Here is a 23,315-nt window from a genome sequence, read left to right on the forward strand (position 1 = left end):
GCTAAAATGACGGGACGTATTTAGCGGACTGGTAATATTACAAAAAAAGAAATTAAGAACTTTTGATATAATTAACAACTTTAAAAAAAGAACAAGACCGGTCTCAACATTAGTAGTCTAACGCCCTGGCCACTCGGGCTAGATATTTGATTGATAGACGGTATCATAGGTAAATCCCTGTCTATTTTGGTTTCTATTTTTAATCGATAATTTAATGCCGTAGTGTGAATAGGTCGATTTTTTCTGACTTTCATTGGTTATTTTCATTACTATCGGAAATTAATGTTTTTACTGTATCATCTGTAAATGGGAGCATCAATTGACTGATGTTTACCTTCAAGGGGCCTCAATTTCTGCGCATGCGCACTGTAACTGGAATTCCCCTGCAGTTGACAATTTCTTGTGTAAACATTACATCGGAGTAAATTGAAACAACCGGGATATTCAGATAATAAATAAGTTCGGTAATGCTTGGTTTTCGCTGCTATTTAAAGGCAACAAAGGTGTAGATGATATGATATTGTTACCCAGATGCTTTACGACGTCGTAAAGTCTATACAGCACGAAATGTAAAAGGTCCGGAAAACTACTTGGGTCCGGAAACTACTGGGAAACCAGTACAGTAGTCAAATTTCGTTGGATGATTGCCTGTGGACAGTAGATGAACATATTATTATTGACTGATAAGTCAAAGGTCAATGTCATAGTAACCTGGAGACTGAAAAATGGTTTTCGGCCAATAAATGAAGAACCAGTTGGCCTACTGACTTTAAATTTCATATGGTGACTGCCTAAGGTCAGAAGATGATTTGCATTTTCTTAGCCAATAGTCAAAGGTCAGTGTCACACTGACCTCGATATTGGTTTCTGATCAATATATAGGCGTAAATACGACTGTTAACTTTGATAGGAATATTGTATATGCTCTGGAGATAACCGCTTTTGATTTTAGGTCAATGTTTAGGGCCGCAGTGATCTTGAGATTAGGAATTGTTTCTGATTCATTGGTGGAAAAGCATTTAAAATTAAAAGATTATTACTTGTACTCGGTAAATTAAAGCTGATGTTTCTGAGGTCAGTAGGTCAAAGGTCAATGACATGGCATATAAAATTTATACGTAAGTGTTTTACACAGGTCACCACTGAGGCATATGTGTTTTACAAACACTGCTTGTTTCAGATATTAAACTGTTAAAACTTCATGTACGCTAAACTATTAACTTTTATTTTGTAGTTCAAATGGAACTGGAACTTTAACAACCACGGTACCGGACACTATAACATCATGGTACGCAACAGCATTTTCTGTGAACACGCTGTCTGGACTAGGAATAACCGATGGAGCGTCTAAGGTAAACTTTCTACGATGAGAGACGAACTTTTTTTCTAACTTTCTCTGTAGCTTTGTAAATTTAGCAGTTTAAATATAATTGTGTACGTTGATTAATCACAGTGAGCGACTTGAAATTCTTGATCTTATTGTAAAGCTGATTTTCAACTGATATTACAAGTTAAAGCATAGCAAAAGTTCCTTCTAGGGCACATCTATATAAATATAAAATGATCATCTTGTAAAATTTTGGTTGCAACGTCTGTTTTATACGGTCAAAAATGTCAGGTAAGTACTTACGCTAGTTATTTAACATAAATTGTTAAATCCAACAACAAATTAAACCTGTTACCACTTTCAGTAAAGTATATACGGCAATAGACAATTGACCCGGTCATTCCATTACGATTCGATGCGTGAATTTGTTGCGCATAGTTAGAGGGTCGCAATAGGGTTTGTTTTCACATATTAACCATGCATTTGAAGGTAACGATAATATTTAGTTGTTTACATTTAAATTTGCTGATGTATGTCTATCTGGTCGACTGAATGTACATATGTTATGTTCTTCAAGAATTGAGGAAATAAAAGAATCATGCAATCAATCATCCTCGGGTTTAGTAATATGTAATCCATGGAACGCGTTCAGTGAGAGAGTCGCCTCAATTAGGAAAGAATAGTTTAACGTCAGAGGTTATTTCTAAGGTCACGGAGTTTAATTGGCCAGCTTGTAATTACAACAGCTTTCAATATCAGTAGCTCAGTCAAGTGTGACTTACCGAATTAAAATATTCCATCTCAAGAGATGGAATAATAATTGTAGTATGATAAATATAACATTATAAACTAAAACATTTCAGATTCTTTGATCATATTATTAAATTGAAAACCCACAGGCACAATTGATAAGCGTTTTGGTTTTTGTATCACTCCGTGCACTAAACGTTCGCAATAATTATAGCAGCCTTTCTATTTCAATACAAGTATTATACTACGTTACATATGATTTTGCCACTTGGTTGAATTGATTGTGGCAATGTTTAATACTTTCAATGAAATAGTCTGAATAACTGTTTGTTTAATTTGAAATTGACATCGTGGCTGAAGTAGCTAGCCATTTAATAATTATTGAATGAAACAGTCAGTACCGTTGACTATGTGGAAATATTTGTAGTAAAGTTAAAAACAGTAACTCACTCGTTGAAAAAATTGTTTGATTTGGAGCCATCAGTCACTTGGTTAAATATAATTATTTCAAACAGTCTGAAGTGATGTTCGTTACATTTGGAAATTGACATCATGGCTGAAGTAGCTACAATGTTTAACAAGCCATTGAATTATTATTGAATAAAAAAGTCACTTTCTATTACATGTAACCGGAACGTTGATTTATGTGGAAATATTTGTGGTAAAGTTTAAAACAGCCACTCGCTTGATTTATGCATTTTATTGGTTGAAGGAGCTGTAATAATCAAAACTGTCACACAGTCAATTTGTTGGTTTATGTATTTTTTTCTATCTAAAACAGTCACTCACTTGGTTAATGTAATTATGCATTTACTTTGTTGAAGTAACTAATATATTCAAAACCGTCACTCGCACAGTCATTCAGTTGGTATATGTAATTGCATTATTTGGAAAAGTTATTCATTTGATTAAAAAAAAATGTATTGTTTTAAAAATTATCGCTGAAAAAAAAATAACACGTACACGATTCCATTTAATCATACAAAGGCTGTCGGCTTTGAAATTAAAGAATTACTATATAATATATTATATTATATAATTTATTTCAGTTTACAACGTTCCGGCCATTTTTCATCAACCTTAACTTGCCATATTCGGTTGTCCGCGGAGAGGAAGTTGTCATTCAGGCAAACGTTTTTAACTACATGGGACAGGATCTCGATGTAAGCATTCTTTAGCTTGTTTTTTAATACGTGTTAGAAAGATTAGTGTTTAAAGAATGAACGCACACCGCCAGACTCACACATTGTTATGAATTATAAGCAAAATCGTATGCTAGCTGGAATTGTTAGTCATAACTAAAATGGCCCTAAAAACACAAACATGCGTGAAATTTAAGTAAAGCAGATAATGCAGTACGGAAGTTGCAATTTAAGTACGATAGCTCTATGAATACATGAATTATTGTGACGTTTAAATACGATAGAACAATAAGGTCACGAAGTGTATATAATTTGAATATGATCTAAATATTTAGAACACCAAGAAATCTTACTTAATTCGTTTATTGTTTTTTATGTATTATACATAATAAGTTTTGAGATCATTTTAGATACTTCTTCGTGATAATTACAGGTTGTAGTTACGCTTGAAAAGTCTTCCGACTTTAAGGTGATAGTTCATGACGCTCCAGGACATACAATCTTTGTCTCTAAGGATATAACACAGACCATACATGTATGTTTTTTAGTATTTACAAAAAAATATATATTTTAGAGAAAGTCCTCATTTCTTTCATATATATCTTTATAAAATATTCTGTTGACATTGTACTAATTTGCTGTCATTTGTTTGTTTTCGTTGTGTATAGAGTGAAACCAGCACGCTTTAGCATAGTCATATGGTGGCTTTTCCATTTTTTGATTATGGAAGAAGATTTGATGGCTTTCTTACATGGAGAACTGTTTTATTGAGAATTTCTTTTATATTTCCGTACCAGTGAAATCAGCATTTCATGCGCAAAAGCACTGATTTATTTTGAGCACGTCATATAATCTCCTTAGACTGCAACAATCAAAGCGCTATTGATATTTGCTTGTAAAGCGTTCGTCTTATATCAACAGGCAAAAACAAATCAAATTGAGAATGTTCCACATCTATGTCTATATTTCATTCATGTTAATATTCTACAGTTAGTCGATTATGTCAATATATTTACTTAACCAAGCAGATACATTTTTCAGTCGCCCTCTTAAGAATGCAATATTTATATAGTATACTACTACTCTACCAGTCTTTAGTTTTTGGGCCCATATCTATAATATATCTTTTTCCAACATATTTTCAGATTGAAGCCGGACAGGCAAAATCAATCTTTGTTCCGGTTGTTGCCAATATCGTCGGGGTTGCAGAAATTGCAGTGAAAGCACAGACTGTTCTGTCAGCTGACAGAGTAAAGAAAGAACTAATTGTGGAGGCTGAAGGAACGCCCATGCATTTCAATATACCTCTGATACTAAATGAGAACACGGCAGTTGATGTACCGCTTAGCTTCCCACCAAGTTTCGTTGCTGACTCACAGAAGATTCAAGTCTCAGCAATCGGTATATATTTTTGTTTGCTTTTGAGTTAAAACAGAGTTTTTAAATCCTTTCTTGTGTTATACTTCTTTTTTCTCTCAAATTATTTCGCTATAGACGGCAATCAGTTTAACTTCCATAATTTTTTTCTGATAATTTGTCTGTTGCTGATAAGCAATGTCCTGATGGCAGTTAGTTACCTGATAGTTTGTATGTTGTGATAAGCAAATGACCTGATGGCAGTTATCTACTTGATAGTTTGTTTATTGGTGATAAGTAATGTCCTGATGGCAGTTATCTACCTGATAGTTTGTTTATTGGTGATAAGTAATGTCCTGATGGCAGTTATCTACCTGACAGTTAGTTAATTGGTGATAAGTAATGTCCTGATGGCAGTTAGCTACCTGATAGTTTGTTTATTGCTGATAAGCAATGTCTTGATGGCAGTTATCTACCTGATAGTTTGTTTATTGCTGATAAGTAATGTCCTGATGGCAGTTAACTACCTGATAGTTTTATGTTGCTGATAAGCTATGTCCTGATTGCAATTAGTTACCCGATATGAGCAATGTCCTGATGGCTGTTAGCTACCTGATAGTTTGTTTATTGCTGATAAGCAATGTCATATTTGCAGTTAATTACCTGACAGTTTGCATATTGCTGATAAGCAATGTAGTGTTAGCAGTTAACTACCTGATAGTTTTATGTTGCTGAAAAGCAATGTCCTGATTGCAGTTAGCTACCTGATAGTTTTTTTATTGCTGATAAGCAATGTCATATTTGCAGTTAACTACCTGACAGTTTGCATATTGCTGATAAGCAATGTTCTGATGGCAGTTTAAGGTACCTGATAGTTTGTATGTTGCTGATAAGCAATGTAGTGTTTGCAGTTAACTACCTGACAGTTTGTATGTTGCTGATAAGCAATGTCCTGACGGCAGTTAGCTACCTGATAGTTTGTTTATTGCTGATAAACAATGTCATGTTTGCAGTTAACTACCTGACGGTTTGTATGTTGCTGATAAGCAATGTCCTGACGGCAGTTAGTTACCTGATAGTTTGTTTATTGCTGATAAGCAATGCCTTGATTGCAGTTAGCTACCTGATATTTTGTTTATTGCTGGTAAGCAATGTCCTGACAGTAGTTAGCTACCTGATAGTTTGTTTGTTTCTTATAAGCATGTCCTAATGCCAGATAGCTACCAACAATTCTTCTTAGGGGAGCGGTGGTCTAGTGGATAAGGTGTCGGCCGCTCAGTCCAGGGATCGTGGGTTCGAGCCCCACTGGGGTCACGACCATGACCTCTCATATGACACCAGTACTGGGTTTTCCAGGAAGCGGACCCGAGAGTGGTTCAAATAAGCTTGAAGCTTTCATCACAATCGAGCTAAAACTAATTCGTATAGGAGAGATCGCCCTGACGTCATGCATCAACACCTGTTTATCTGGTGGTGGGAAAAACAAAATATTTTTACAACGTTTGTGTATGGGATCGGAATATTTAATTTTTAATAACTTTTTCGTTCATTTATGGATTTTAAAAATTCAAAAAGTTTTGAAATGCTTACGATTTTCATATTTTCTTATTCAAATATCTTTTGAAAATGAATAACCGTTTTAAATGACATATGATTTTAATAGCGGCATAGCGATGCTCCAAACTTTTAGAAAAAACACTGTAAGTTAAGCGTTCATAATTAATCCATTTTATTTCGAAATAATAATTAAAAGTTATCAATAAATTGCTTGTTTTATATCCTTTCCATTGATAAAAAATTAGCGATATTATTTATGTTTAAAGAAAATTTAAGCCGTTAGAAAAACATCACTGTTAACAAAAAAACAAAAAACATGGACGCTCGGCGTCTGCCCACCCGATCTTTGTCTTATCAGTTCTAAAAATAGAATATACAAACGATTTGTGTACAAACACGATCTCTCCTATAAACTAAAACGATTCTTCTGTTCATACCGAGTCTCAACAGTCTGTAATTAAGAATGGTATGGACATCCGGTAAATACGTTCAGAGACCAATCTTTATTTTCCATGTATCTTGTGCTTGTAGCAGTTATTTAATGCATCAAGGACACGCCCCCACGGTCCAGACCTAAATGTATTCCACCGAGGGATCCCATCACAGCAAAATTGCATATAAATCCCATCAATGCAGATTGTTTGATGGTCACTGATTTCGTTTCCTAGGTGACACCATGGGGCCCACGGTGAAGAATTTGAAGCGTTTACTGCGCATGCCCACTGGATGCGGAGAGCAAACTATCACTAACCTGGCTCCGGATGTATTCGTTTATAACTACTTGAAGAAAACGAACAAGCTCACGTCAGACATCGAGTCAATGACACTCGAGTACATGTTGAAAGGTATTTATGTTCTAAATTTTGATACTATTTATGTTTGTTTCTTGTATCAGCAAACAAATTCAATACAAATGCCATAAACATTTAACAGACTTCTACGCGTATTTGTTTTTTGTGGAAGATTAAACGCTTTCCAAATTTACTGATAAAGGTACTTTGAAATTCATCATTGAAGTTGGCATTGCCACTCATAAAGAGTACCAGCTGGAACTGACATTTCATTGTTCTCTTTACATATAAAGTACCAGCGGGAACCGACATTTTCATTATTAAGGTTACCAGCGAAAACTGACAATTCATTTTTCTAATTTCATGAAAGGTACCAGCAGGAATTTGTTTGTTCTGTTTTCATAAATGGTACCAGCGGGAACTGACATTTCATTATTCTCTTTTCATATAGAGTACCAGCGGGAACTGACTTTTCATTGTTCTGTTGTCATAAAGGATACCAGCAGGAACTGACATTTCTATTTTATTTTATTAATGTTCATTTTTCTATTTTCATACTGACATTTAATTGTTCTATTTTCATAAAGTGTACCAGCAGGAACTGACATTTAATTGTTCTATTTTCATAAAGTGTACCAGCAGGAACTGACATTTAATTGTTCTATTTTCATAAAGTGTACCAGCAGGAACTGACATTTAATTGTTCTATTTTCATAAAGTGTACCAGCAGGAACTGACATTTCATTGTTCTATTTTCATAAAGTGTACCAGTAGGAACAGACATTTAATTGTTCTATTTTCATAAAGTGTACCAGCAGGAACTGACATTTCATTGTTCTATTTTCATAAAGTGTACCAGTAGGAACTGACATTTAATTGTTCTATTTTCATAAAGTGTACCAGTAGGAACATACATTTAATGGTTCTATTTCCATAACCTGTAAAAGGAACTGACATTTTCATTTTTCTATTTTCATAAAAGGTTCCAGTGGAACTGACATTTAATTGAGTTTTCTATTTTCATAAAGTGTACCAGCATGAACAGACATTTAATTGTTCTATTTTCATAAAGTGTACCAGTAGGAACATACATTTCATTGTTCTATTTTCATAACCTGTAAAAGGAACTGACATTTCATTTTTCTATTTTCATAAAAGGTTCCAGCGGAACTGACATTTAATTGTTCTATTTTCATAAAGTGTACCAGCAGGAACAGACATTTCATTGTTCTATTTTCATAACCTGTAAAAGGAACTGACATTTCATTTTTCAATTTTCTTAAAGTGTACCTACAGGAATTTACATTTCATTGTTCTTTTTCATAAATTATACCAATGAGAATTGACTTTTTATTTTCTGTTTTCATAAAGGGTTCCAACTAGAATTAAAATTTCATTGTTCTTTTTCTTAAAGGGTACCAAAAGGGAAGTGACATTTCATTATTTTTTTTTTTGTAACCAACAGGAACTGACTTATTATTGTTTTGTTTTCATAAATGATATCAAAAGGAACTGACATTTCATTGTTCTTTTTTCTTAAACGGTATCAACATGAATTGATATTTCGTTGCTCTGTTTTCATAAAGGGTACCAGCGGGAACTGACATTTCAACGAACGGACGGTTCATTCAGCATCTGGGGTGAGAGTGACAACCAGGGCAGCATGTGGTAATTTAGAAAGATTATATTATTTTTTATAAGTAAGTTTTAAATCATCCTTGAAGGAATTTTCAGTTACATGAAGCATTTTAACTTACGATTTGGCTGGCTAGGTACAAATGTGTCAGACTGAATTGGAGTTGGAATGACATTATTTTAATCGCTAACTTTTGTGCTTCCAAAGGATCTTTTTACAGATTTCATTAATTGCAGTCGACTCTTTGGTAAGTACAAGAGGATTAAGTCAGTCGGAAAAGAAAACACCATCCATCCGTTGTCTGTTTCTTGTTATATTGACCAATTGTAAGAAAATATATATTATTACATGATTCTGTTCTATTGTTTCTCTGATTGGCTGAAAACGGTTCGAAAAGTAATTGGTACATATCATATCTTGGGATATAAATAGTACGATAATAAAAATAGATCGAAGTAGGTGCTTGGAAAACCGATATCAACCTGGTTTTGTCTAAAAATGGACCGCAATATTTCCAATTTCAATCGTCCAATTAAATGAGAATACAACAGTAAGTAACTAGACTGACTATACATCTATTCATGTAATAAAACAATTATTGACTTTTTCATAGGTTGATATCAGGATTTATCCACCCTCAAAAAGTTATATTCACCTCGCCTTCGACTCGGTGAATATAACTTTTTTGGGTTGATAAATCCTGATATCAACCTATAAAAAAGTCAGTAATTGTATAATATATGATATGAGTAAAAAATCATACTTAACCGGTTGGAAAAATAAGTTTTATCAAGACAAAAATCTTAATTTGTGCGCAGCGATTGTTTGAACATTTCCAGTAGACGTTTAAAATGACATAAATACTCTGATTGACAGGTTAACAGCGTTTGTACTGAAGTCATTCCATCAGGCGAGGGAACATATTTTTGTATCTGATGATGTACTGCAAAGAGCAGGCAGCTGGATTCTTCGCTACCAGAATTATGACGGCTCCTTCCCATCAGTAGGAAGCGTACACAGTACATCACTGCGGGTACATAGTTTGCTTGTTTATTGGTTATTCCCCATCAATAGGCAGTATACACAGTACATCACTGCGGGTATGTAGTTTGCTCGTTTGTTGGTTATTCCCCATCAAAAGGCAGTATACATAGTACATCGCTGCGCATATGTAGTTTGCTTGTTTGTTGGTTATTCCGCATCAATAGGCAGTATATATGGTACATCACTGCGGGTACGTAGTTTGCTTGTTTGTTGGTTATTCCCCATAAATAGGCAGTGTACACAGTACATCTGCGGTATGTGTTTGCTTTTTGTTGGTTATTCCTAAATAGGCGTGACGTACTTGTGTGGTTGATTGCTTGTTTGTTGGTTATTCCCCATCAATAGGCAGTGTACACGTAATCTGCGGGTATTGTTTGTTGGTTTACACAGTACATCCTGTGGTTGGTTTGCTTGTTTGTTGTTATTCCATCATAGGCAGTGTACACGTACTCTGCGGGTATGTGTTTGTTGTTGTTGGTTATTCCCCGTCAATAGGCAGTGTACACAGTACATCCCTGCGGGTATATAGTTTGCTTGGTTTACACAGTACATCGCTGCTGGTATGGAGTTTGCTTGTTTGTTGGTTATTCCCCCATCAATAGGCAGTGTACACGCTACATCACTGCGGGTATGTAGTTTGCTTGTTTGTTGGTTATTCCCCATCAATAGGCAGTGTACACAGTACATCCCTGCGGGTATGTAGTTTGCTTGGTATACACAGTACATCGCTGCTGGTATGGAGTTTGCTTGTTTGTTGGTTATTCCCCCATCAATAGGCAGTGTACACGCTACATCACTGCGGGTATGTAGTTTGCTTGTTTGTTGGTTATTCCGCATCAATAGCTACATCACTGTGGGTATGTAGTTTGCTTGTTTGTTGGTTATTCCCCATCAATAGGCGGTGTACACAGTACATCACTGCGGGTATGTAGTTTGCTTGTTTGTTGGTTATTCCCCATCAATAGGCAGTATACACAGTACATCGCTGCGCGTATGTAGTTTGCTTGTTTGTTGGTTATTCCGCATCAATAGGCAGTGTACACGCTACATCGCTGCGGGTATGTAGTTTGCTTGTTTGTTGGTTATTCCCCATCAACAGGCAGTATATACGGTACATCGCTGCGGGTACGTAGTTTGCTTGTTTGTTGGTTATTCCCCATCAATAGGCAGTATACACAGTACATCGCTGTGGATATGTAGTTTGCTTGTTTGTTGGTTATTCCCCATCAATAGGCAGTATACACGGTACATCACTGCGGGTACGTAGTTTGCTTGTTTGTTGGTTATTCCCCATCAATAGGCAGTATACACAGTACATCGCTGTGGATATGTAGTTTGCTTGTTTGTTGGTTATTCCCCATCAATAGGCAGTGTACACAGTACATCGCTGCTGGTATGGAGTTTGCTTGTTTGTTGGTTATTCCCCATCAAAAGGCGGTGTACACAGTACATCACTGCGGGTATGTAGTTTGCTTGTTTGTTGGTTATTCCCCTTCAATAGGCAGTATACACAGTACATCACTGCGGGTATGTAGTTTGGTTGTTTGTTGGTTATTCCCCATCAATAGGCAGTGTACACAGTACATCACTGCGGGTATGTAGTTTGCTTGTTTGTTGGTTATTCCCCATCAATAGGCAGTGTACACGGTACATCACTGCGGGTATGTAGTTTGCTTGTTTGTTGGTTATTCCCCTTCAGTAGGTGGTGTACACAGTACATCACTGCGGGTATGTAGTTTGCTTGTTTGTTGGTTACTTTCCGTTGTAAACAGTACATCACTACGGATATGTAGTTTGCTTTTTTGTTGGTTATTCCCCTTCAATAGGCAGCGTACACAGTACAGCAGTGCAGGTATGTAGTTGGCTTGTTTGTTGGTTATTCCCCTTCAATAGGTGGTGTACACAGTACATCACTGCGGGTATGTAGTTTGCTTGTTTGCTGTTTACTTTCCGTTGTACACAGTACATCACTACGGATATGTTGCTTTTTCGGTGTTAATTACCCATCAATAGGTAGTATACATAGTACATCCCTGCGGGTATGGCAAGCCAATTGTCCAATAATTATGGGAACCCCGGTTCACGGTCAAAAAACTAGGATTAACGATCGATAAACTAGGTTTTTCGAACGTAAAACTAGGTTTTTCAAATACTAACCTATATTTTCGAATGAAAACATCAGATACCGGGCGTAAACCATAGTTTACGCTCGTGAACCCAGGTTTACGTTCGATAAACTAGGTTTCTCGATTGAACTATGAATTTCAGTCGTTATCCTATGTTTACGACTGTAAACTTGGGTTTACGAACGTGAACCTACGTTTACGAGCGTGAACTATGGTTTACGACGTTATCCTATGTTTTCGCTCGAAAAAATAAGTTAGTATTTGAAAAACCTGGTTTTACGTTTGAAAAACCTGGTTTATCGAACGTAAACCTAAGTTCACGCTCGTAAACACAAGTTCACGTTCGTAAACATAGGTTCACGCTCGAAAATATAGGTTCAGGTCCATAAACTATGGTTCACGGTCGTAAACATAGGTTCACGTCCGTAAACATAGGTTCATGGCCGTAAACCCATGTTCACGCCCGAAATTCATTGTTGATTCTATAATCCTAATATATCGACCGTAAACCATGGTTTACGTTTGATAAACTAGGTTTCTCGATTGAACTATGAGTTTCGGTCGTTATCCTATGTTTACGATCGTTATCCTATGTTTACGCTCGTAAACCATAGTTTACGAACGTGAACCTATGTTTACGAGCGTGAACTGGGGTTTACAATCGTGAACCTATATTTACGAGCGTGAACTATGGTTCACGGCGTTATCCTATGTTTTCGCTCGAAAATATAGGTTAGTATTCGAAAAACCTAGTTTTACGTTCGAAAAACCTAGTTTATCGATCGTTAATCCTAGTTTTTCGACCGTGAACTAGGGTTCACGTAATTATTGGACAATTGGCTTGCCATGTAGTTAAAAATCGATAAACACGGTTTTACGAAGGTAAACTGTAGTTCACGGCCGTAAACCTAGGTTCACGCTCGTAAATATAGGTTCACGACCGTAAACATAGGTTTACGGCCGAAATTGGTAGTTGATTTCATAATCCTAGTATATCAAACGTAAACCATGGTTTACGTTCGATAAACTAGGTTTCTCGATTGAACTATGAATTTCGGTCGTTATCCTATGTTTACGACCGTAAACTTGGGTTTACGAACGTGAACCTACGTTTACGAGCGTGAACTATGGTTTACGATGTTATCCTATGTTTTCGCTCGAAAAAATAGGTTAGTATTTGAAAAACCTGGTTTTACGTTTGAAAAACCTGGTTTATCGAACGTAAACCTAAGTTCACGCTCGTAAACCCAAGTTCACGTTCGTAAACATAGGTTCACGCTCGAAAATATAGGTTCAGGTCCGTAAACTATGGTTCACGGTCGTAAACATAGGTTCATGGCCGTAAACCCATGTTCACGCCCGAAATTCATTGTTGATTCTATAATCCTAATATATCAACCGTAAACCATGGTTTACGTTTGATAAACTAGGTTTCTCGATTGAACTATGAGTTTCGGTCGTTATCCTATGTTTACGATCGTTATCCTATATTTACGCTCGTAAACCCCGGTTCATGCTCGTAAACCATAGTTTACGAACGTGAACCTATGTTTACGAGCGTGAACTGGGGTTTACAATCGTGAACCTACATTTACGAGCGTGAACTATGGTTCACGGCGTTATCCTATGTTTTCGCTTGAAAATATAGGTTAGTATTCGAAAAACCTAGTTTTACGTTCGAAAAACCTAGTTTATCGATCGTTAATCCTAGTTTTTCGACCGTGAACTAGGGTTCACGTAATTATTGGACAATTGGCTTGCCATATGCGGGTATGAAGTTTGATTGTTGGTTGGTTATTCCCCATCAATAGGCAGTATACACAGTGCATCACTGCGGGTATGTAGTTTGCTTGTTTGTTGGTTATTCCCCATCAATAGGCAGTATACACAGTGCACCACTGTGGGTACTTTGTTTGGTTGTTTGACTGCTGGCGCTGTCTTCGAATGAAACGCAAACAGAACATAGCCATTTGCGCAGCTTTGTGACAATAAAACTGTTCTCTGTATGTGAGATCAGAACGTTCAAAACCTGATGAACGTCTGTCATTTGACTTGCGGTATCTGTTATTTGACTTGATACCGCAAAGTTCTCATACTCATATATTATAAGTTCGTCCCGAGACAAAGATTCAACTAGGGAACCGTAGTTCATCTCTGGTATATGTGAAAGCAACGTTTGCAGTCTCAATCTTTAGCAGAAAGAACTGCATTGAACTGGCCTGGTTTAATCCAAATTTATCTTTCAGACTAAGAAAGTGACAGACTCGTTATTGCGTTCTAAGTCTCCTAACTCCATTTAACTAACGTCTTAGTCTATGGTTGTAAAGGAGCTTCTTCAGATTTGGTTTACAGTACCACAGCAGCCTTTAAGTAAAAAAGGTTCAGGGTACATTCAATGTTTATGGAAATAGAGCTCCGCTGAGGTCATTAGATGTTTTTAGGTTTTCATTACTTTTCATTTGCATTGAGGTCCAGTTAAGCTTGATAAAAGTTTATTTCTTTGCATTCTATGCTTTCAAAGAATTTTTATGGATTTAAGAGTTTGCAACAATTTTAGTAGATTTGGTAAAAGCTGCACATTCTGTTGGCATGATATCTTGGCGATAGTCATGAATCGCTACGATTCTTTCTGAAAGTTATTCCATGTACTACTGTGAAGTGCTGAAGTCTGTGCTTTGATATGATTCTTCGACCTGACTTTTTTCTACAACCCACAAAGATTTAATTTGATTTTGCATCAGTCAAGAGTTATTTAATTTGCATAACTTGAACTAAAGTGATTATACCCGATACATAGCGGCTTGTGAAAAATTCGATAAAAAATCTACCAAAGTTTAAGCACTTCATACAGTTTTATATACATTTGTACATGTTTTGGCATGAAACTTTAATACATTCCATGATTCCAGAAGAATAGGTAGATTCGCGTTTTTGTATAATCTGCAGTTTAGGGAAATTTTGAAATGGTTAAATAGTTTTGACTGTTGACTGGCAAGCCATTCAGTAAACATTTAGTACATAAAAAATAAATTTTCATATTTTTTCTTGCCTTTAAGTTTTGACTTTAGCCAAGAATTTTTTTGTGTTGAACTTCATACTAATCTGTAGCACAAATTATTGACCAGTGTGTATATAAGGATAAATGTAATAATCACTTTCAAAAAGTGCACATGCTTATATGTTATTTCTGTGTGTGTGAGTGTGATGTGTGTGTTTATGTGTGTGGGATGGGGCGGGGGGATGGGGGGTTAGTCGCCTTTAACGTAGTAGTATAGATGAATGTACATAAGTTGTTTAATTTGTTTTGAAATATTGTTTCTTTCAGGGGGGTTCTAGTTCTGGATACAGTCTTACGGCATTTGTTTTGATAGCTCTAACAGAAGCTGAGATGACCCTTCGAGTAAGTATTTCTTTCCTTGATTGATGACTGTAACTGTAAACTTACATGACTTTTTAGATTTGCATATGTTACTTCTCTTGATATGAAGAAGCATGGGTAGACTTTTTTAATATCATAGCATTAGAAATGAACTGGAGAAATATTTAGAACTATGTTTTTCCAAGATATGAACTAGATATTCTCATAGTTTAAGAAAAATAATAATAACGACACAGTTTTAGAAAATCTACAGAAAGATTTCAAGTGCACGGATAATGTTGTTTTTCATTTTGATTTGTCGTGATTTCAATCAATAACGTATAAACTGGTAAATATTGTAGTTAGGACATGTATGGAGATTGCCTGTTAACAATGCTGTAGGTTTTTCATTATGTTCTAAGACCGCGCAAGGGTATGCGTTAGAAATACGTTATAACTTTGAAACGTTATTTATCACCATTTTAGTATACCAATTACGGAGCAAGACTGTACATGTGCAATTGTATCACTATCATTCCAGTGAAGTAATTAAAGCAAAGACGGCAGCAAAACATAGCGTTAGAAATACTTTTGTCTGAAATTTTGTCGTCATCATTTCAGTACAGCAATTATAACTACAATAACGGAATAACAAAAGCAAGGGTGTACCTGGAGAATGCTGTAATCAACAATAATATTACAGACATTTATGATCTCGCTATAGTCAGCTATGCGCTTAGTAAATCCGGAAGTGCGAAAGCCTTCTTGACTTACAAACAGCTTAAGAATCTTGCCACTAGAACTGGAGGTAAAATATTCTTGGTTATAATCATACATTATGCAGATTTGAAAATTTAAAACTGCCTTTGTTTTGTTTTTGCTCTATATTTAAAAGATTTTTTTCAATGGAAGACAGTTATTCTAAATTCTGTTTCCTGTAGACATATGGAACCTTTCAAGTACACCTTTCGGAAGCTTTAACACGAATAAATAGTTCAATATAATTGATCCAGACGCAAGAAGGCAGGTTGACAAATTTTCTCTGAACTTCAGGATCTGATTGCTTAATTATGTTTTCTTTCCGAACAAAGTTTTGAAAACTGATCGATGACGAAGCTTCATTCTGTCGCAGATCTCCAAATTGTAAATCCTGGTGTCTTGGTCAAAACGAAATGAAAAAAGATTCAAGTGTCTATACCAACTGAATACCCACATTTCTGATTTGACTTGACTTGATTTGAATATATATTTGAATTTATGTCCAGATGGAAAGATGTTCTGGAACATGACGAAGACATGGCGTCAAAGTAGTTGGGAATACAGCTACTACCAGAGTCCTCCTCTTGAGGTAGAGGTGGCTTCATATGCCTTGCTCTACCTTGTACATAGTGGACAAATCCAAACCGGATATCCGGTCTTGAGATGGCTGGTGTCTCAGCGGAATTCACTTGGAGGGTTTAGATCTACACAAGTAAGTATTACTTTTCTGTGCGACAAGAAAATGGTACAAACGTATTTGCTCTGACCTCTCGATAAAAACATCATGCAATATCAGATAGAATTTGTTCATTTTTGACAGATTGTCTTCCTATAAAATGAAAGCAGTATCATGTGCACAAAGAAAAGGACGGAAATTGTTAGACCATAATTCGTGTTGAATGTAGGTAATCGTGCTTGGTTAGTTTTTATTATTGCAGGTTACAATGCTCTGTTTTCAAGTGAGCGGCATTATAAGATGTGCTTGACCTTACCATTGGTATTGCTTTAGCAGCTTACATAAAGTTAATAGTGTTTAACGATGATCTTGTCGTTTATATATATATGATATATATATATAATGATATATATATATTCTAGTAGCGTTCATAGACGGATGACTATTCTATATACTTTTATTTTAGGATACTGTACTTGGCCTTCAAGCGATGTCAGAGTACGGAGCCATGTTCAAAGATGCCGTTGACCTTACCATAGATATCACGTCTGGCAATTTTAGTAAACAGATACATATTGGTAAATCGGAGGCGATGGTTCTGAAGCTTGTGGATGTAAGTTTCTTAAATTATTTTAATTTTATAAAAATATTGCTACTATTAATTCAATAGTATTAATCAAGATGATGATAACAACATGCATGTTAAACGGAAATACACATATCTTGATGTATATAGTGCATGGATGTTTGGTAATATCGCATAACATCAAGGAAAATTAAAATCAAATAATAATAACAATAATGATAATAATGATAATAATAATTATTATTATAATAATAGTAATAATAACAATGATGATGATGATAATGATGATAATATTGATCATAATAATAATGATAAAACAAATGATATCCAGACAATATCAATAATGTCATAAATAAAATATTATACATTACTATACCTACTCTTATAACCCGATACATAATAACATAATAACCCGATTTTTGTTATATGAAATTTCTATCTTCTTTAAAAGATACCTCACTCGGCAATATCTCGCAGCAACAACAGTGGCAACCATCCTCCGACTGTTTCTCTGCAGGCTCATGGCAATGGCTCCGCATTAGTTCAGGTAAGCGTTTTTTTTTATTAATTCTAACATGACTCGATTTGATTTCCAGTTAAACAAAGAAGAAAATCAAGCTCTGTATATTCTGCGATAAACAACGGTTGACGCGCGGACCGGTAAGAGAGCATCATGACGTCAATTATGACGTCAGATTGCCGCATGACGTCCGATACATTACTCCTCACGTAAATGAAGTCCAGTATAACATTTATTAAAATATATCAATAAGCATGTCAGAATAAAAACAATCAAGGCCTTCTTGTGATTTATCATCTAATTTACCACGGATCATCATTCAGACGCTTCAGTATTTAACCACTGGGGCTAACGCCCTCGTGGTTCATTTCTTACGCATCTGAACTCTGAACCGTGGTAAATCAGACGATAAACAACGCGAAGGCCTTGATTATTTGTTAAATATAATATATTGCGCAACCTTGAGCCTGCTGGTGGCAAGTGATTCTACCTTTGCAGTGCAGACCATGATCTGCCTGCGCCATGATCAGCCCTAACCTCCGTGCAGGCTGATCATGGTCTGCAACTGTTCGCTATTCAGTCAGTAAATTTTCAGTGAACTCCCCTTCGAATGATGAATGGTACTGTCCAAATTGAAATATGGACCAGTTCGGGCATAACTTGACAAAAGAAAATACATCAGTCGCCTTTTGTCAGTTGTTAGTGACTTTCAGGGAATCAGTCTGTAACAGCGAGAAATGAAGGCGAATGTCTTAATGACTGCTTTATTTACATGTATATAACAGATATACTTCTCAAAATATCCACATAAAACATTGTATTTTTTCTCATTTTAGGTCGCTGTGTCATTCAATGTGGAGACAGAAGTCTCACTCCCAGCCTTCAATATCACGGCAACCATCGTCAAAGAAACACTTCGCTCTGTCATTCTGAACGCTTGCGCAAGGTAAGGTATCTCATTTTTCATTTCTGTATAATTTAATGCGGAGATGGAAATATCATCACCAAATTTAAATATTTAAGTAACCATGGATAACGAAACTCCTCTTTGTCATCGTATACACATGTGTAAAGGTAATTTTGAAGAAGAGCCATTGACAAAAATCTAGGAAAATTCAATTTAAGCATATAATGACATAATACATAAAATGCGTACTGCAAATTCTAGTACTGTTTGTTGTATTTTTGTTATAGGATATTTTAATCATGTATGACAAGTTTTCAAATCAATTGGTAGTTTCATATCCTTACTGGTACGGTAGTTTCGTATCCATACTGGTACGGTGGAAACATGTAACACATGTCACTGATAAACACTACTTTTCCTACCCAGATATTTACCACAACGGTTTAATGGTCCCGGCATGGCTGTTATGGAGATCGATCTTCCCTCAGGTTTCTCAGCTGACCTTGAAAGCTCGAACACCAAGGTTGGAAATGCCCGACAAACGGAAATAAGGGAAGAAAAGACGGTAGTGTTGTACTACGATCAGGTGAGTAGAACGGTTTCAGACAGACGGTAGTGTTGTACTACGATTAGGTGAGTAGAACGGTTCCAGACAGACGGTAGAGCTGTTAGAGAACAGTAATGTTTGACTACTCAAAAGTAAAATTTATGAAATCCAAATGTGGAAAAGGAGCATAATTCGTAAAGCAGTAAAACAGAATTATGGAACCTGAACTCTGCATGTCAGACCATCACAGTGAACAGGTTTCAACCTATTCCAACTGCAGTTTACGGAGATACCGGCTTGCAGAAAATTTGTATGTAAGCCGGTTATCTGTAACTACTTGTTAGATTGGAGTGAAACTTCACACACTTGTTCACTGTGATGACCTGACAAACAATACAACCAAGTCGGAACGCCGTGGCCGATGAACATGTGAGTGTCATAGTGTCACCTGATCTTCGAATATATGTAGTCGAGCAAAAAAGACTTAATAACTTTCCATGTCTTAAGAGAGAACATTGAATTATTGTATTTACTTATTTCACAGCACAAGAGACTATACACAAATGATCAAACTGTATTTGAAGACCAAAAATGATATAACAGAGGAGAATTTACGTTCATTTGATTTTGTCTAAACTTTTTCGGAACGTTTCTGTCCTTTTCCCTTTTTCAGTTTCTCCCGTTGGTAGACAAAGTAACTATTACATAGACATAATTCTTTACTTAATTATTGTTACGTATCAGTTATCAGCAATTGAAATAGTCACCAAGGTCCAAAACCTTAGTTCTGCAAATATTAATAAAACGTCTTGCCAATATTTAGATTAGTGTATTTGAGATATAATGCGTTTCTTCCAGATTTTACCTTCATACCCAGAGACATGTGCGACGATAGAGATGATCAGGACGGACCTTGTCACGAAGACAAAACCAGCGGCCATCCGGGTGTTCGACTACTACGAACCAGGTAAAATATAGTTACTATAAAAGCCAGTTGAAATAAGTCTAAATCTGTCCTATGCTGTATCGATTTTCAAATAAAACTATAAGAAATAAGAAGAGACTGAAAAAAAACAACAACTAGATTTGCTGCCTGCAGAAACTTGTTGGAGCAATTCATTTCAGCCCGAGATCACAATTGTTAAGCTTTTTTGCTCTCAACTATAGATTGCTCTACCTTCTTTCTTCTCTGTAAATAAACGCTACAAAGAAAATGATGGTAGTCTTTATATGCCCCCCACATTTATTTTGGGGCATATAGGGATGCTGCTCTCCGTACGTCCGTACGTTCATCCGTACAAGCTTCCCTGAATCCTGTGTGTCAAAATCCTCATACACTATTAATTAGAATAATTTGCCTCCAACTTTTACAGATGAATAAGCTTGATGTGCTGCTGACCATAAAAGAAGGAACTTTTGCTGGGACTATTTTTACCGCAGTTCTGGCATTTTGATAGTTTTGCTTTATACAATATAGAGAAAAATCTTGAGTGTCCAACTCTTCAAACACTATTGAAAGGATATGCTTGAAATTTTCACAGATGAAGGACCTTGATGTGAAGATGACTATAATTAAGGGACTTTTTTCAGTGGCTATTTTTTTTCCTGAATTATGGCCCTTTCTTAATTCCAAAAAATAGTACAAAGTGAAGAAATTTTGTGTATTCATTCCTCATACACTTTTTGAATGAATGAATCCAAAGTTGCTCGGATGCCAGCCTTATATGAATAGGACCATAAAGGATGGACTGTGATCATCAGCTACATTTTATGATGTCTTGTTGTTGAAGTTTTATTGTCACCCTTGTGTAACAATGCAAAGTGACATTTTTAGTGACAAGGTGAGCTTTTGTGATCGCCCGTTGTCCATTATTCGTCCGTCGTCCGTCCGTCCGTCCGTCCGTCCACATTTGCATGTGAACACGATAGAGACCACATTTTGCAATCGATGTTAATCAAACTTGCACACAACTTGTATTGGTATAATATCTTGGTGCCTTTCGAAAATCTATCTATCTATCTTTATGCCGTAGACGTCAAACCCCTTGCGGGAACGTAGACATTTTGCGCGTCAAAAGAAAAAAGAGAAAGAATATAGTGATAAAAATTTAGAGTGGAATAAACTAAAAATAATTTTGGTGATATAAAAAGGTTAAAACTTGAGTTTGCAGGATAACTAGGGCGAGACAGGGCTGCAAACTGCACACTGAACTGCTCTAGGGTAGGGAGGTGGGCGACACTGGGGGAATGTTGGTTCCAATGGTACATTGTTCTCGGAAAATAAGAAAACTTGTAATAGTCAGCGGTTGCAGTAATTACCCTATAACTTAGGGAATGGCCATAACGGACACAACGGGCCATTGGGGTCAGGTAATCTACGATTGGGATAGCAACCAGATCATGATGAATTTTATAGAAAAGTGATAACCTAGAATCTATACGCCTTAAATCAAGTCGACGAAGGTTTAGGGAGTGTAGCATATCTGTTACACTGGAAGTACGCCCGTAGTGGGTCTTGATCCAACGGGCGGCTGTCCTTTGGACGCTTTCAATTTGGTCAATTTGAGTTTGGGTGTGGGGTGACCATACCTCGGAGGCATATTCGAGCTTGGGTCGGACTAGAGTTTGGTAAGCAATGGTCTTAATGGATTGGGATTTGACCTTAACGTTTCTCCGTAAGAACCCGAGGGTTTGGTTAGCTTTCTTGGTTGACCTGTTAATGTGATTGTCCCATAATTGGTCATTTGAGATATCCACGCCTAGGTATTTAGCTGAGCTGACCGATTCAAGTTGGACTCCATGTAGGTAATACTGGGTAGGGATAGTATGTTTCCTTCTAGTGGCGCGGATCACTTGACACTTGGAGGGGTTGAACTCCGTATCCCACTCCAACTCCCACTTTTCTAGAAGTTTTAGGTCATTTTGGAGAGTGACAGATTGGTCTGCAGATGACAGAGTTAGATATATTGCCGTGTCATCTGCAAACAGACGGACTTTGGAACTGACGTTTTGTGGGAGGTCATTTATGTAAGCTAGGAAGAGCAGGAGACCAAGTACAGACCCCTTGGGACACCTGATGATACTGGAATGGCATCAGAAGTAGTGCCATCATGAGTTCTAGAGTTATAGCCTCTTAAAGGGCTAGAATTTGCTATTTTGACTTTTGCAGCCATATAGAGACTTCATTTATGGTTTGATTTAATACAAACTTATATTAGATCTTGGATTCCATGATGAATTCGTAAGATCCAGTCAAAGGTTTCGCCCCCTGAATGACCCCCTGAAAGTGCCAACATTTGTTAATTTTTACCTTGTGAACACGTTAGACTTGACATTTTATATTTGATTCTAACCAAACCGACACACAACTTAAGTCACAATATGATCTCGGTTCCTTTCGAAAACGGCTAGAACGGCATCATGAGTTCTACAATTACTGACCCTGAAATGGACAAAATTTTCTATTTTTACCATTCAGCCTTATAGACGCTTCTTTTATGCTTTGATTCGAAACAAACTTGCACAGGATGTTTATTTTGATGATCTCTAGGTCAAGTTGGAAACTGGGTCATGTGGGGTCAAAAACTAGGTCACCAGGTCAAATAAGAGAAAAAACTTGTTAATACTCCTGAGGCCACATTTATGACTCTATCTTCATGAGACTTGGCCAGAATGTTTATCTTGATGATTCCTAGGCCAAGTTTAACAGGGGAGCGATATAGGGTCATCATGACCCTGTTGTTTCATATTGTAATAAAGTTAAGGAATTTTATTTTTCTATTTATATGTTTCATTTCTAATTTCAGATAACCGAGCCTTGTCATTCTTTGAATCGAAACTACTGAAAGATTCATCCTTCTGTGATATCTGTAACTCGTGTGGATGCAGTTAAAAGGAAGATTGTTTGTCATGTATATATCGATACGAAACAGTAAAACTGACACAGCTTTTCGAACTTTGATTGTTTAGCAACTTAAAATAACAACTACTAGATTGATTTAGACTTGTTTTTCTTTTATGCACCCAGTAACGTTTACTTCCTGCCTCCTGTATTTATATTATTTTTATTCACATTCACAACAGCAATGTAGGTGGTGAAGTCAACCATACCACATGTTAAGACTTCGTGTTGTTAAAAGTCCATTCATGTGCTAAGATTCGGTGTTGTTTTAAGCTCATTCAGTATTTATATTTATTGATAAGATTTTATAACGATGTACAGATCCACATTTA

The 23,315-nt window shown here is 36.3% G+C and overlaps 1 protein-coding gene across 1 annotated transcript in view; it reads left to right on the forward strand.

Annotated features, from left to right (window-relative positions):
* The window catches only part of LOC123541930 (C3 and PZP-like alpha-2-macroglobulin domain-containing protein 8), a 28,155-nt gene extending 5,072 nt beyond the window's left edge, over positions 1–23,083 (forward strand). The window contains exons 4-19 of the mRNA XM_053531237.1: positions 1,235–1,352; positions 3,127–3,240; positions 3,653–3,754; positions 4,365–4,620; positions 6,801–6,977; positions 8,510–8,591; positions 9,436–9,592; positions 15,055–15,129; positions 15,709–15,895; positions 16,353–16,558; positions 16,989–17,135; positions 17,560–17,655; positions 18,465–18,574; positions 18,962–19,121; positions 19,941–20,049; positions 22,889–23,083. Coding sequence (XP_053387212.1) covers positions 1,235–1,352; positions 3,127–3,240; positions 3,653–3,754; positions 4,365–4,620; positions 6,801–6,977; positions 8,510–8,591; positions 9,436–9,592; positions 15,055–15,129; positions 15,709–15,895; positions 16,353–16,558; positions 16,989–17,135; positions 17,560–17,655; positions 18,465–18,574; positions 18,962–19,121; positions 19,941–20,049; positions 22,889–22,974 — 2,182 coding nt within the window. The 3' untranslated portion in view covers positions 22,975–23,083. The remainder of the gene's footprint in view (positions 1–1,234; positions 1,353–3,126; positions 3,241–3,652; positions 3,755–4,364; positions 4,621–6,800; positions 6,978–8,509; positions 8,592–9,435; positions 9,593–15,054; positions 15,130–15,708; positions 15,896–16,352; positions 16,559–16,988; positions 17,136–17,559; positions 17,656–18,464; positions 18,575–18,961; positions 19,122–19,940; positions 20,050–22,888) is intronic.
* The last annotated feature ends 232 nt before the right edge of the window (positions 23,084–23,315 follow it).

Source organism: Mercenaria mercenaria, chromosome 19, assembly GCF_021730395.1.
Source record: "Mercenaria mercenaria strain notata chromosome 19, MADL_Memer_1, whole genome shotgun sequence".
NCBI lineage: Eukaryota > Metazoa > Mollusca > Bivalvia > Venerida > Veneridae > Mercenaria > Mercenaria mercenaria.